Source organism: Elgaria multicarinata, chromosome 4, assembly GCF_023053635.1.
Source record: "Elgaria multicarinata webbii isolate HBS135686 ecotype San Diego chromosome 4, rElgMul1.1.pri, whole genome shotgun sequence".
In the NCBI taxonomy this organism is placed as follows: domain Eukaryota; kingdom Metazoa; phylum Chordata; class Lepidosauria; order Squamata; family Anguidae; genus Elgaria; species Elgaria multicarinata.
This window is the reverse complement of record NC_086174.1, coordinates 38,724,096-38,738,412: the sequence shown is the minus strand read 5'-3', so window position 1 is coordinate 38,738,412 and position 14,317 is coordinate 38,724,096. Positions and strand designations below refer to the sequence as shown.

The following is a 14,317-nucleotide window of genomic DNA, read 5'->3' as shown; positions in this document are numbered from 1 at the left end:
TTTCCTTTCCTTCCACTTTGTTTTACTTTTTTTTTTAAAAAAAAAGACTTGCTGCTACTTTGAGCCACAGGATGGTGGCTGCAGCCATCTGGCAGTGTTGCTGCAGACAGAATGACCCTGGGAATTAAACTATGAGCATTTTCAGAGGGGGGAGGTCACATTTTACTTCCGTCACGTTGCCTCCTGCTTCTATCCCACAATAGGGACAAGCAGCTTGCTCTTTCTTCACACAGGGAAGAAAGAAGAAGAAAGTAGTGACCACGTGGCACACAGCAGGAAATGATGCCAATTATTGTCAAGGCTAAGTAGAAATGGATTTTCCAGGTAGCATTTTGTGGTGGAAAAAATGACAGAAGAAGCAGGCGGTGGGCAGGAAGATTGCTGTGTCATCAAAATGACCTGCGAAGATCCTTGAGTGGCCAGTCACCAGCAGGCGATAAAATACTCATCTGAAGACACTCTACATTATGACATGCTGCTGTTCCGAGGGGCATTTGGGGGGGGGGGAACCATGGCTTCCCCCATCTTGAAGCAGATGAAAGAAATAAAAAACCCTACCACATACTGGAAAGGTAAGACTCCCATCCCATGCCCGCAAAAGGTGTTTTCACCTCACCCCTGTGAAATGCTGAAAAATGTTTCAGTAGCAGATCTACCAACATTTGCTTCAAAAGACAAGCCTGAGATTCCCAGCACAAACTTTTCCAACAAATACTTTCCCAACAAAAATGTCAGAATCTACAATGGAACTATTTGGAGCTCAGCTAAAAGTGAATATGGATTCTGTTTACTAAGTGGTATATTGCCATGATGTGCATGTAACCACTTGGTAAACTAGTCACCTGTAACAATCTATTTACTAGTGAGTAGAAGTTAACCACACAGGAGGGCCAAATCTGGAGAAGCAAGAGAGTGGTATACTCATCTCTAACCACTTGGCAGAACATTGCAGATAACTGCATCAAGTGGTTATTTACACCTCACAGCAACTTGCTGCTTGGTAAACTTTATCAGTATGTACCTTGAATAGGCATTGTATTGGTCATATGGGGTAAGTGCACAAAACGTTAGGTAACTATCCAAGGATAGTGTGGAAAGTTGCATTTACCCATGAAAAATAGCATAACACAAGCGTGAGACACGTTTACTCCAGTCAAGGAAGCTCGTAGTCTTGGCTTTATATTTGATTCCTCGCTCTCCTTTATTCCTCATATTGAGGCAGTAGCTAAATCCTGTCGTTTTTTCCTGTATAATATTGCCAGGATTCGATCATTTTTGTCTGTCTCTTCTACCAAGACTCTTGTTCATGCATTGGTTATTTCTCGGTTGGACTACTGCAGCCTTCTTCTCACTGGCCTTCCTTCTTCTCACATCAGTCCATTGGTTTCTGTTCACCACTCTGCTGCTAAGATCATCTTCTTGGCTCGCCGCTCTGACCATGTAACTCCACTTCTGAAATCTCTTCATTGGCTTCCAATTCACTTCAGAATCCAATATAAACTTCTCCTGTTGACCTACAAAGCTTTTCACTGTCTAGCTCCTTCCTATCTCTCCTCTCTCCTCTCACACTATTGCCCCGCTCGTGCTCTTCGCTCCTCTGATGCCATGTTTCTCGCCTGCCCAAGGGTCTCTACTTCCCTTGCTCGGCTTCGTCCATTTTCTTCTGCTGCCCCTTATGCCTGGAACGCTCTTCCAGAACATTTGAGAACTACAAGTTCAACCGCAGCTTTTAAAGCTCAGCTAAAAACTTTTCTTTTTCCTAAAGCTTTTAAAACTTGATTTTGTTCTGACTTTATACTATTAGTTTTACCTTACCCAGTGCCTGTTTACCCTACCCTGTGCCTGTTTGCATTCTCTTCCCCTCCTTATTGTTTTATTATGATTTTATTAGAATGTAAGCCTATGCGGCAGGGTCTTGCTATTTACTGTTTTACTCTGTACAGCACCATGTACATTGATGGTGCTATATAAATAATAATAATAATAATAATAATAATAATAATAATAATAATAATATGGGAAAGACTCAACAGAAAAGGCAGTTTAACAGGTTTTCAAAATGAAGCCAAACTCTAATTAGACCCAAGTATTATAACAGAATGGAAAAGGCAGTACCGTCTCATCCTTCAGAGCTGTGCTTAGTACAGATGCACTCTGTAAACGGTGAGTTGTCTGATCTTTTCGAGCTGCTAGCTTTTCTTGCTCAGCAATGCTTTCCCCATACATTGCTTCTAAATTTTGTTGATGTTGTTCAATCTGAAGAATTAGAAATTTCAGGAAGGAAAACAGGTTTCTAATGAAAAATGTATACAGTAGCAAAAGACATTAATCTTTATAATATTTGTACGTAGCTCTTTCTTTAGAAACTTTAGAGTAGCTTATATGAGGTGCCTAGGTGAAAGGCTTTTGGTGGAATGCCTGCCCCCAAGGCTTCATAAGAAAGCACTAAAGTGAGAACAGAACAAAAATGGCACATATAATGGAGAAGGAGTGTGAGTTGTGTAATAACGGTTCAAGCTCTATTGGAGGACAGATATGCATAGCCATCCACAGAGATATGGGGAGTGCCAATGAAGACTTCATCTCATTGACACAGAGGCCCAAAACATTGAGGCAAAACTGAAATGTGGCTTGGTCTACCAGTCATGTTACATGTATGCAGTGAGTAGCCAGATGTCTATGTAAGTGAAGACAAAAAGCCCAAACTGGTGGATGTGTCCAGCAATGATGGCCATGTACTTTGCGAATACCCTGGGGAGCCAATGCAAGGACTCTGAATTGGAAGCAGTGGTCCTCCAGAGACAGTGGTGATGTTTGGGCCAAACAGGTATGTGAGATTAAGAATCCTTCAAGTCTATGGATGCAAACCAAGCTCTGATGTAAATGAGCATAAGGATGTTGTCACATGTTAGCATCCATTCCTGAACCTTTTCATCTTATGAAGGATTTAATATCCCAAAGGTCCCGAAGTGGGGTGAAGGCACCTGTCTCTCTTAGGGACAGTGAAATACTTTGAATAGAAATCTCAATGTCTCAGGACACCGGGATATGAGATTCTTTCGGAAAAGGGTATTGATATCCTCTCCTAAAGGAGGAGATGTAGTATGGAGAGAGAAAAAACCCGTCTGGGGGAAGTGAGAAAAACTCAACCACGTTTCACCATGCAAATGATGGAAAGTACCCGGTGGTCCATGGTGAAGGCATGGTCTAAAACAATGGCAAGCTCCTGAAAGACCACAGGTTGTGAGTTAAAGCTGACACTCGAGGGCATCCACTGACTTGCAAGAGTTAGACACATGGAACTTTGCAGACAAGAATGATAAGATGGAGTCATGGCCATCAATTTAGATGCTTTAAAAGGAGGTTAGACAAATTCATGCAGGATAAGTCTATTAATGGCTACTAGTCATGATTGTTACATGCTTCCTTAGGATCAGGAACACCAAGCCTTGAATACCAGTTGCAGGGGAACAACAGTGGGAGATGGCTATCGCGTTCATGTCTTGCTTGTGGGCTTCCCACAGGCATCTGGTTGACCACTGTGGGAAACAGGATGCTGGACTAAATGGAACCTTGGCCTGATTCACCAGGGTCTTCATATGTTCTTAAGCTTGGGAATCTGGAGGAAGAGAGCTATGGTGGAACCAAATTTCCTCCTATAAGGTTTTGCCTCATGGTCTGTCGGGACAAAGTGGGAATTTGTGGAGCTTCCCCTGAGTGGCTTCCACAGTAATGAAATTCAGGGTTGGGTGCTTGAAGAAAAAAGTGTAATCTTTCTACTGTGTTGGTCAAAAAGGAAATGAGTAGGAAGGCAGAAGCCATGTCCCTTTGAGTGTAACTACTACAGCTTGGGGGCAGGCTTCCGGCCAAAACTATTTCCCTTGGCTCTAGTAAGATCCAAATATTGGCTTGTATCCAATGTTAGTGTAACATAAGTCACATCTATTTCAATGGGTCTGCTCTATGAAGGACTAACATTGGATACGTCATTGCTCTGTGCAGAAGTAGAACCCATATATACATTTGGGAGAGCAGAGAGACCATAAAGGAGAACAGAACATATTTTCCTGCAATTTTCTGTGCTTATTATCATTCTAAGCTGTTAATTCAGGAAGATTGTTCGTTCTTACTATCTTCTGTTTTCTATTACTTGACCCCTTTGTATTCATGTTTTCTTTAAAATTCAGTGTCAATGCTGAAAAAAACAATTAAAATTGAAAAGGTACATCAAGAGTGAATGATTTGTTTAATACAGAGAGATGTGAATATTCCATGGAATGAATGGATCCTAGGAAAGCCCTTCTCTACATATCACACACACACAGGCATGTGAAAGGAGAGATGAATGAAGGAAAATATTGACAGGAGAGACAATGACATTTCAACACAGCTGATAAAGCAGACTTTGTCTCTTCACCAACTGAGATCTTTATAGTATAACAATATATCCCAAATTTAGATGGATGTAAATTTTATATTATTTAACAAATAATATAAATACTATGGCATATGACAAACAGAATTATTTTACCAGGACTAAACTTCTTTGTTTTTCAGCTAATTTTTCATGTGCAAGTTTTAGTAGCTCCTCTGCTTCTGCTACCTTTGCTTGTTTCGGATCTACAAACTAGAAATGAGAAATATTTGTAGTTCAGTAGCAATAAGGGAGAATGGTTATACTGAGATCCTTGGAATAAGAGGGGGTACAGGTGCCATAAAGTTAGAAACACATACAATATGCATATACACAAACACCATAATAAACATCATGTCAGTACTACACATAACATCTAATATGGGGATTTTGTTGAAAGGGGAATCTGTTTCCTGTTCTTCTTTTGGCATACCCATATTGTGACATTATTACATTGTATGTTCTCCTATCCCCACCACCACATAACTGGGGAAATGCCAGATGTGATGACATCACAATCTGAATAAACACACCTAAAAGTTGCAATACGGGGCAAGGGAGGAGGGGAAGCTCAAATGCGGGGAAGCCATTTTCTGCAGCAGTCTTATGGTAAGCATAAAGTGCTTTTCTAAAACGTTGTGATATAATATGCCAAGACACACTTTTTCTTGCTAAGGGCTTGATTAATCCTGAGTCTAAGGATGCAGTAAAGTAGGACTCCAGCCTAAGCGCTTTTCTACACAAGGCTGTTAATTGGCTGTTAATTAGCTGCATCTACATTTGGTTTTGTCGCAGAACTGAAATCCGAGCACTACACGTGAGGTTGTCGCAAGTGCCCGACTGGGTCCAGGAGGCTGGCAGGCACCTCTGCCTCTGGCCCCAAGGACCCAGTTGGGTGTTCTTGGTGTGAGCATGGACCCACCTCTAAGCGCTCATGAGGGTCCTCAAGTGATCAGGTGTGGGTCCATCCTGAGAAAGCGTGCTCTCTGGAGGCTCCAGAAAGTGTGCAATTCCCCTGGACATGCTAATGGCAGCCTTATGTTCCAATTGGGGCCTTAAAGGGGGCAGGAAAGCACTCTCTCCAGGACCTCGGAAAGTGTGCAATCTCCCCAGGCACACTAATGGCATTAGTGTCTGGGGAAATTGTGCACTTTCTGGAGCCTCTGGAAAGTGTGTGTGTGTCCCCAGCCAAGCCAATGGGGGCCTTAAAGTCCTTCTTAACATAAGGGCACTTTTACATTAATTGGGCCTTTAAGGCTCCCACTGGTGCAGGGAGGGGAAACGTGCGATTTCCGGAGTGTCCAAAATTGCACATTTCCCCCCTCCATGCTAATAGTGGGAGGTTGCCAACATGAGCGCAGAGGGGAGGAAAGGGGGGGCAGTTGTCGAGGGCTCGGCAGGCTCACGAGCCTCCCAAGTGCTCAGCAGGGGCTCAAACGGCGCAGCTCATTGAAGTGGGGTGTGAGTGCTCGTGGTGCAGGACCCAGACAAACTCGCCCATCCCTAACACAAGGAACATTTCCTTCCCTGCTTTTCTACTTCATACATAACTTCTGCATGCTTTTGTAGAGCTGAATGTGTACATTTCCACATGCAGAAGGAAGGCATTGTGCCCTATATGATTAGAAAGAGAATGCCCAAAGTAATACATTTAAATCTCTCTAATAATGTTGAGGGAAATACATTTGCAAAACTGAGCAGATTCCAGAATTATTTAGAATATGTCACATCATGAAATACAATCCTGTAATACCTTTTATTTTGAGGGAAATGTTTTAAAAGTAATCAGAAACAGCAGGTGTAAATATACCTTTTTAACAATATGATAGTGATCTAAAGCTAAAATCCATTGACACATGGAGCAACAGGCAATAGAGACAAGACCCACTTTCATTGGGCTGAAGTCAGGTGACCTTATATATTTTTTCAACTGCAGAAACACCTAAAAAAACACAGATCAGTTATTAAAAACAATGACTTTAAACAATCATAAGTCTTATAGGCCAGTGTAGGGGGATTTTTGAGCTCTTTAATGGAAAATAAAGCTCTATTTGTAACAGTGTTGTTTTGAGGTGGCTTTTAACAATTTGATAGCTTTTATTTGGTTAATTCAGTGCAGTTCTAAGCATGTTTACTCAAATGCAATTCTTTCTAGGTACAACAGAACTTACTCCCTAGTAAGCTAATCAATTGTGGACCTGATCAGCCCCCTGCATGGAAGACCACATTACCATCATCAAGACCAGCTTGGTTTCAGAAGTCTTACTATTTCCTGAATTATACCTCATATGGGAAAGGATGCATCCCTAAGCTGTACTAAAGGATCATTTGGAGATGATTTGGGGGATGGGGGATAGAAATCTTTTCCTTTCCTGACTATATGAGAGGAAACTAATTTATGAGAGGTTGTTGTAGGAATATGGCTTTAGGTTTTTGGGAAGACCCCTGAGTGTGTTTGGGGAAGAATGAACCCTTGATAACAAAGGGAAGAAATCCTGCATGTTATTTTGAAGAGTTGGGACCACTGGTGTGAATGGGGAGACAACTTTTTATTTATTTAAAAAGCATTTCTAGAATGGTTTTCAGCTCTAAACACTCCCCAAGCAGTAAAACAATACACTAAAACCATAAAATCATTGAACAATTTAAAACAATATTCAAACATTTAAGCAATTATTAAGAGCAAATATTAAAAGCAAAGAGTAGAGAAATAAAAATTACAAAACTAATTAAACACCATTGAAATCCAGATGAAATAAAGACATTTTATTGCCTCTCTAAATACCATCAGGGTTAGGGTTAGTCTAACTTTTTTATTAGAAGAAATTCCACAACTGGGGTGCTGCCACAAAGATGACCTTATCTCAAATTTTCACCAACTCAATCTTATTAGCTGGGGGAACAAAACAAGGGCCTCCCATAATGATCATAATCTACAGGCAGGTACATATGTAGGGTGACCATATGAAAAGGAGGACAGGGCTCCTGTATCTTTAACAGTTGTATTGGAAAGAGAATTACAGCAGGTGTCATTTGTATATATGGGGAACCTGGTGAAATTTCCTCTTCATCATGACAATTAAAGCTGCAGGTGCCCTGCCCTCTTTTAAATCTGGTCACAGTATAGCTGCAGTATAGCTCCTGCAACTTTAACTGTTGTGATGAAGAGGAAATTTCCCCAGGTTCCCCATATATACAAATGACACCTGCTGAAATTTCCTTTTCAATACAACTGTTAAAGATACAAGAGCCCTGTCCTCCTTTTCATATGGTCACCCTAACATATGGGATAAGGGAGTCTTTCAGATAGACATTTATGACTGGGAAGGAATGGGTAGAACTCTATAACTAAAGCAGGGAACCAGCCTGACTATAAGAATACTCTAGTTTGTGCATCTGTTTTCAAGCTGGTCTGCTGTGCAGCTGCTATATCAACAAAATCTCTAGACTACCTATGTTTTCCAATACCATGTGCACATATTGAAAAAACTGGATAAATTCAGAACTGGATACATAATGTATTGCATTACTCCACATCATTCAACATAATGGCCTAGTTTGCATGTAATGAGAAGCCACCATGGGTGAAATTCATCACAGGACAGCCATTTTGAATATTCAAGCCATAGTGGAGGCATGCCATAGCTTGTTGTTAAATGTGAACCCAGTGTGGGTGGGTTGTTGGAGCGGTTAACACTAAAACAACCCATAGTATATAGGAGGCTTATCAAACACCCCAACTACCCACCCCCACTGGGTTCAAATGTAACAACAAGCTATGGTGCCCCCCTCGCCGTGGCTTGAATACTCAAAACGATGGCTACCACCACAGAAAGAAACTCAGTGGGGAAATTCACCCACAGTGGCTTCTCATTACATGCCATTAGGTGGCCATTTGGAATTTGCCTCTTTGAGCCCTTATAAATGCAGGACACAAAGAGGTAGCATCCTATAATTTGAAGCATAGAAATCTAGAGATTTTTTAAAAAAAATCTAAATGCTTTTCTCCAAACCAAATTTTAAAAAAGAAAACCGACATTGTCTAAGAAATATTATGTTTCCACCAGTAACATTTCAAACACCTTGGACAGCCAAATCATTTTTTTCACATATGCTTTATATTTCAAGAGGAAAATAAGAGCTCACAATATTAGTTTGACATCTGGATAAAAATTATGGTATGTCCTTGAGATAAGACCCCCTATCCTAAATATTCAAAAGAAGGCACAAACTCAGTCTACTGGGCACACCTCTTTCCTTTACCTTTTCTGGTAGATTATCTTTGTCAAGGGTAATCAACCTCTTTAGGAAACCAGGGTCTGCCAGTAATAACTTTGCTGTTGTCCAATTAGGTTTTCTTTGAAGAAGAATGCAAACTGCATTCATGACAGTTAATACAAGCGGAGGAGGGTGAGCATATACTCTGTATGATACAGAACAAAATGAACCATAAGAAAATCGTTAAAACAATACACTTTTGCAAGATTTGCCCCTAACATTTTTTGTGAGAGCCAGACTACGAGGGCTACATGGTTTATTATTCTAGTGTGATTTGAAGTGCATTGGTTTTAGTGATGTACATCATAGATATCAGATATGCTAGGGCACACTAGCTTGATGGATGAAATGCACATTTACACCCTGTTGAATCAGTTTAGTGTAAAACAGGTGAAATATATATAAGAAAGTTATAAGTAAGCTTATAATGAGAAATTGGTGCAACAGTCATGAGGGAAACTATCACTTGAATTGTGTCCATTTCCTAACAATATGTTCTTTCCTTTAGGTTAGCAGGAATAAGCATTGGACTGACACAGTCTTGTTATGACTTGTGAATGTTGTGTGCACTGAATTAATGTGCTTGACTTACAATAAATCCTCTCTATATAGGTACCCAACTAGTCAAAGACATTCTTTGAGTATCTTAAACAATGAGACTTATTTTCTTATTTCTCTTCTCCTTAATCAAGCAGCTCTAATTCACAGAAATATAGAAGAGAATACATAGCTCCTCACATACGTGACAGTGAGCCAAACCCATGGGAAGTAATTATCTGTCCTCTTGAGATGCTAGTCAGAAAAAAAGCAACTCATCTAATTCTCCCCAAAGTGGTTGAAGAAGAGTGGTGAGATGAAGCAGCCGAGCAAGTTAACACACCTCCTCAGTCAGTGCCTGGGCTTGAGAGGTGTTCAAGCCCTAGGCCCAACTCTTCCTCCCTTTTTTTCTTCCAAAAACTGAAGCCAGACCTGCTGGAATGGCCCTGCTTATGCAAAGACTGCTGACCAGACATTAAGGACACAATTCTAGGCATGATTAGACAGGAAAAAGTCCTATAATTCTCAGCATCCCCCAGCCAGTATGGCATTGGATAGAACCCTTACTCTGTTTCATTCTGTATTGGAGGCACCAGAGGGGGAAAATATGGTCCTGATGATCAAGAGAGAGTTCTAGTGCGTTAGTCAGCCCAGGAACAGTGCTTGGCTGCAAGACCAGTCTTTCTAAATTCTTTCTCCTACTGAGCAGAGTTGATGGAGAGTATTCTGGAACATTGCCTGGCAACAAGCAGGGAAAACAGACAGCCCCACATACACAGAGCTTTTGATTGTGCCTAATGCATTTAGAATTGAGAATAGCTGAAATGACTGCTGCCAGTTCATGACAGAAACATGTTGTGAAGAAAAATGCAAATCCGTTTACAGAATCAAACCAGCTTAAGGTTTGGTGAAAGCACACTTCACCTCACTTTCTTCAAAGGCTCTTTAAAGTAAAAATTCAAAGCTACCAACTTTAACTTACTGTAATTGACATGATGCTCAATCGTCATGAATGAAAATGAATAGGAAAGAGCTTCGAAATGCAGCAATTCATATATTCTTGGCATGCATAAAGCTGAAAGATGGGGCTATTTGATTTGTTGCATTATTTGTAGAGCATTATCTGAGAAATGTAATCTGTTTTGAATTGAAACCATGACTAAACTCCAATTAACACCAATAGACTTACCTAATTTCTGCAATATGGCTTTTGTCAAGTGAATCAAGAGCAGCAAGGGCTTTCTCTAAAGATGGCAGCACGACATTAAGTTCTTCTGTTACTTGCTGGAGAAATTAAAAATAAGAAAAGAAAAGCTAAAATTTTATTCTTTCCTTAACAACATACCTAAACAAGGCATATTTGAACAAACAGTGTTTCCTGTACTGTGGGATCATTCATATGCTCCTTCTTGTTTTCTATGGGGTGCAAAAAATTTTGCTTTGCTGGTAGTGCTCTGAAAAGCATATAATATTTTTTTAAAAAATTGTTCAAAGTAATTTGCAGCTGACGCACACATCTCCAATGCAGATTTGGGGTGGGACCAGAAATCATATTAGCTCCCAGAGTCCACAGCAGCTATTTTATGTGCTGTAGGAGCACTGACTTTTGATTAGAGTTCTCAGCATGCTTTTAATGTGCAAAAAAGTTGCAAATGCAAAATGGAAGAACAATAGAAATATGCTATACCTGGGCATATTCTTCCACAATGTGTGTTTCTGAAACCATGATTTCTTCATCCTGTTTAACAATAGTTCGGACTTGTTCTACTACTAATGCATCTTTGTGAAGCTTTTCCACAAGTTCTTCTATTTCCTGGTGGGAAAATAGTTTTCTTAGTCAAATATTGTTATTGCAGAATTTCTGAAGCAATAATTTATCTAGGGTTGGATCCAGAATTAAACACATGCAGAGTCTCAGCCCCTAATAGCCATGGCACTCCCACCTTCATCCTGAAAATCCTACACAGATGGTCAGGGGACCCTGCTGAATTGTATGAGCTGTGGTGTGGAGGGGGATCCCTACAAATGTGTGTAGGGACCTTCTGTGGGTGGAACCCTTCCATCCACAGAAGGCAGATCCTGGATTAAATTATAAATTAAATAGTAAGTCCACTATGGGATAGGAAAGATGACATACACAATAAGAACTTAGGGACTGCCTTGCTGGATCAGACCAAGATCTCCATCTATTCCAGCACTTTATCTCCAACAGTGAATAGCCCTGTGTCCCTGGAAAATGTATAAGCGTTTATATATTTCCAGGATTTATTTACAGCATTTACAGCAGGGTATGATGGAGACAGCCATCTCCTATAGTCTGTCCCAGCATCTGCTAAACAAAGGTATACTGTTTTTAATTGAGGTTAATAGATTTACCATCTTGGGTTCCTTGAAGGAAAAAGGATGGGCTATAAATGCAATTAATAAATAAATCAGTGAATTTAATCCTTTTAAAATGCCATCTAACAAGTTGTCTGTCATCACATTTTGCGGCAGTTAATTCTATGAATTAATTTTACATTGTGAGCAGAAACACTTCCTATTCTCTCTCCTAAACATATTGCTAATCAGTGTCCTGTTTAAGCACAATGATGAACCTATGAGGTGATGAGCCAAGTCCATCATTGCCTCAACCTCAATGCAAGTCCTGCAACAGGTTACAACTAGCCAAGGATGAAGTGGCTGAGCAGCACCAGGGACAGCTCCCCAAACATCCAAGAGCAGTGGAAGTTGTTTTGCTAAGGGCCTGAGCTGAATTTGAGCATCTAAACAGTGAGGCAGCCCTACTAAGTGCAAAAGCTTCACCTGTATCTGCAAGTTAGTAACTTTGTAAAAGGGCAGCACCTTGGGTTGTCACTCCTGCACTGCTCTGGCAAGGCTTCCTTCCAGCAGCACCATCTGTCTTCTCCGCCAAGAGCTTATAAGGGAGGAAAGGGTCTTCGGTGACTAGAGATGTGATGCAGCTATGGATTCTGGTTCCTTGTTTGAGGAGTCTTAACCCCAGCCATTAGCTGCTCTTTGTAGGAAAGATGCTCCAACAATCCAACCATTTTAGTTGTCTTTGTCTTGCCTTCTCCATCCTTATGACATCTCCCCCCACCCTTTGATTTTTTTTTCTGAGATGGAATAACCAGAACAGCTTGTAGTATTTGAAATGTGGGCATTCATAAAATGTCATTATGCTACTTGTACTGTATAAGTGGTGCTCAAGTAGTAGAGGACTTCTACCACTATTTATTATATTGCTCTCTGTATTCTGAACCCAGAACAAAATTTATTTTGAATGTGTTACGGGATATATCTAACAGTGATGATCAAGTTAAAGTTATATATTTGTTCTCTGATGCTGACAAATTTGCGACAAACAGAGCTGCGAGATTCAGAGCTGCCCAAAAGTTGGGAAGAAGATTCATAGAGGTCAATATGGTGAACTGTAATGATGAAATTTAACATGAAGTTCTAATATATCAGTAGTATTAACTTTTATACATTTATGGACCTTTTAATGTAAATTCTTAGTGTCTCTTATTTTAATTCATTGTATTAAAACTAACTTTTACATATTTGTGGGCACCTTTTAATAAAACCCTTTTTAGTGTAGTATCCTTTTGTATTTTAATTCTTTGTATTGTAGTTTTTGTGTGCTTACCTGTATTGCTGGGGTATGCATTTTTAAAGTTGATATGACCATGATGGTTGAAACAACAAATAAACAATACATACATACATTATGCTACTTGGTATGTTCACCTCTTTTTTGTAATAATTCCTAAAATCGAAAGCATGCTTCTCATAGCAATAATGCATTGAGCTGAACTTCTTTAATGAGGTTACTACTACGACTCTAAAATATCTTTCCTGTTAACCCAATTTTGGCTCCTTCAGTTATACATAATTTTTTTTTTCTCGTTTCAATGCCCATACAAATGATTATTTGCAATGATTATTGTACTCATGTGTTAGCATTTTATTTATATAAAATGTAACTTAAATTCTGGCCTGAGTCCTAATAGGAGATACTTCATATTTGGGGGGGGGGGGGCAGTAAGCCACAACAACAACAAAAGCATTTCTGAATTAAAAGGTACCTTAGATTTTTTCTCTATTTGAGGACCAAGAACAAGTAACTCTTCTTGCATGTCTATAATCTGTGAAGTTGCTTCCAGGATTTTTGTCAAACCAGAATGATAGCTAGCTCTAAAATTTAAAAAAAACGTTGAAATGCAATTATAGCATAGACTTTTCTGTTACATAAATTGTTATTAATAGGTAGACAAATATTATATTAGTTAGTCTGGGCCTCCTAGGCAAGCTGCCTTCCACTGACAGTCAGTTAAGCCTAAAACTCTCATGGAAAGACTAAACATACAAACTTAAAAGACCCTTAGGATAGAGCAATGGTAAACACTGAACTCAGACACTGCTGGGAGAGGTTTTCTGGAGATTTGGGGTGAGATGCCATCAATATGCTGATGACACCCATTTCTACTGCTCTTCATCATCCAAATCCAAAGAAGCAGTTGACACCCTTGAACATTGCCTAAATTCAATAATTGGCTGAATGTAGATGAACAAACTGAGATTAAATCCAGAAAAGACAGAGATGTTGCTGGTTGGCAAAAAGTGCTCCTGGTCCCAGGAATTTTAATGTGCCTAACTCTGGAAATAAAAAACATGCTTCCACAGAGATCTATCCTTCTGGACAATTGCATTTGAAATTTTGATACCTTTATGAAGCTATGGTAGACTGCAGTAGCTCAGGTGTTACATGTGTTTTCTTACCTCTTGTTCAGAGTTTTCTCTTTTGTTGACTGCAATATGGTTGAAAAAGCATTTATGAACTCCAAGTAGCTGTTGGGCGTGACATAGTAGTGCCTTTTAGTTTCCTTCAAGTACTTCTCAATTATGACAGATACATTCTTGTGAATGTTAACACAGATGTGGACAAGCACGTTTCTGAAATTCTGTAAAAGAAATATGACAATGGAAAGACTACATTTATATATGGTATGCCTTTTATTTATTTATAAATAGTTTCTTTTTAAGAACACCTTGTTTGTAATGTTGTCAGTAGTTCCCTATAGATTT

The 14,317-nt window shown here is 39.7% G+C and overlaps 1 protein-coding gene across 1 annotated transcript in view; it reads right to left on the bottom strand.

Annotated features, from left to right (window-relative positions):
• Window positions 1–14,317, bottom strand: part of DNAH14 (dynein axonemal heavy chain 14) — a 206,086-nt gene that overhangs the window by 33,486 nt on the left and 158,283 nt on the right. The window contains 8 exon segments of the mRNA XM_063125389.1: window positions 2,116–2,256; window positions 4,532–4,627; window positions 6,225–6,356; window positions 8,678–8,837; window positions 10,419–10,513; window positions 10,917–11,042; window positions 13,318–13,426; window positions 14,012–14,193. Coding sequence (XP_062981459.1) covers window positions 2,116–2,256; window positions 4,532–4,627; window positions 6,225–6,356; window positions 8,678–8,837; window positions 10,419–10,513; window positions 10,917–11,042; window positions 13,318–13,426; window positions 14,012–14,193 — 1,041 coding nt within the window.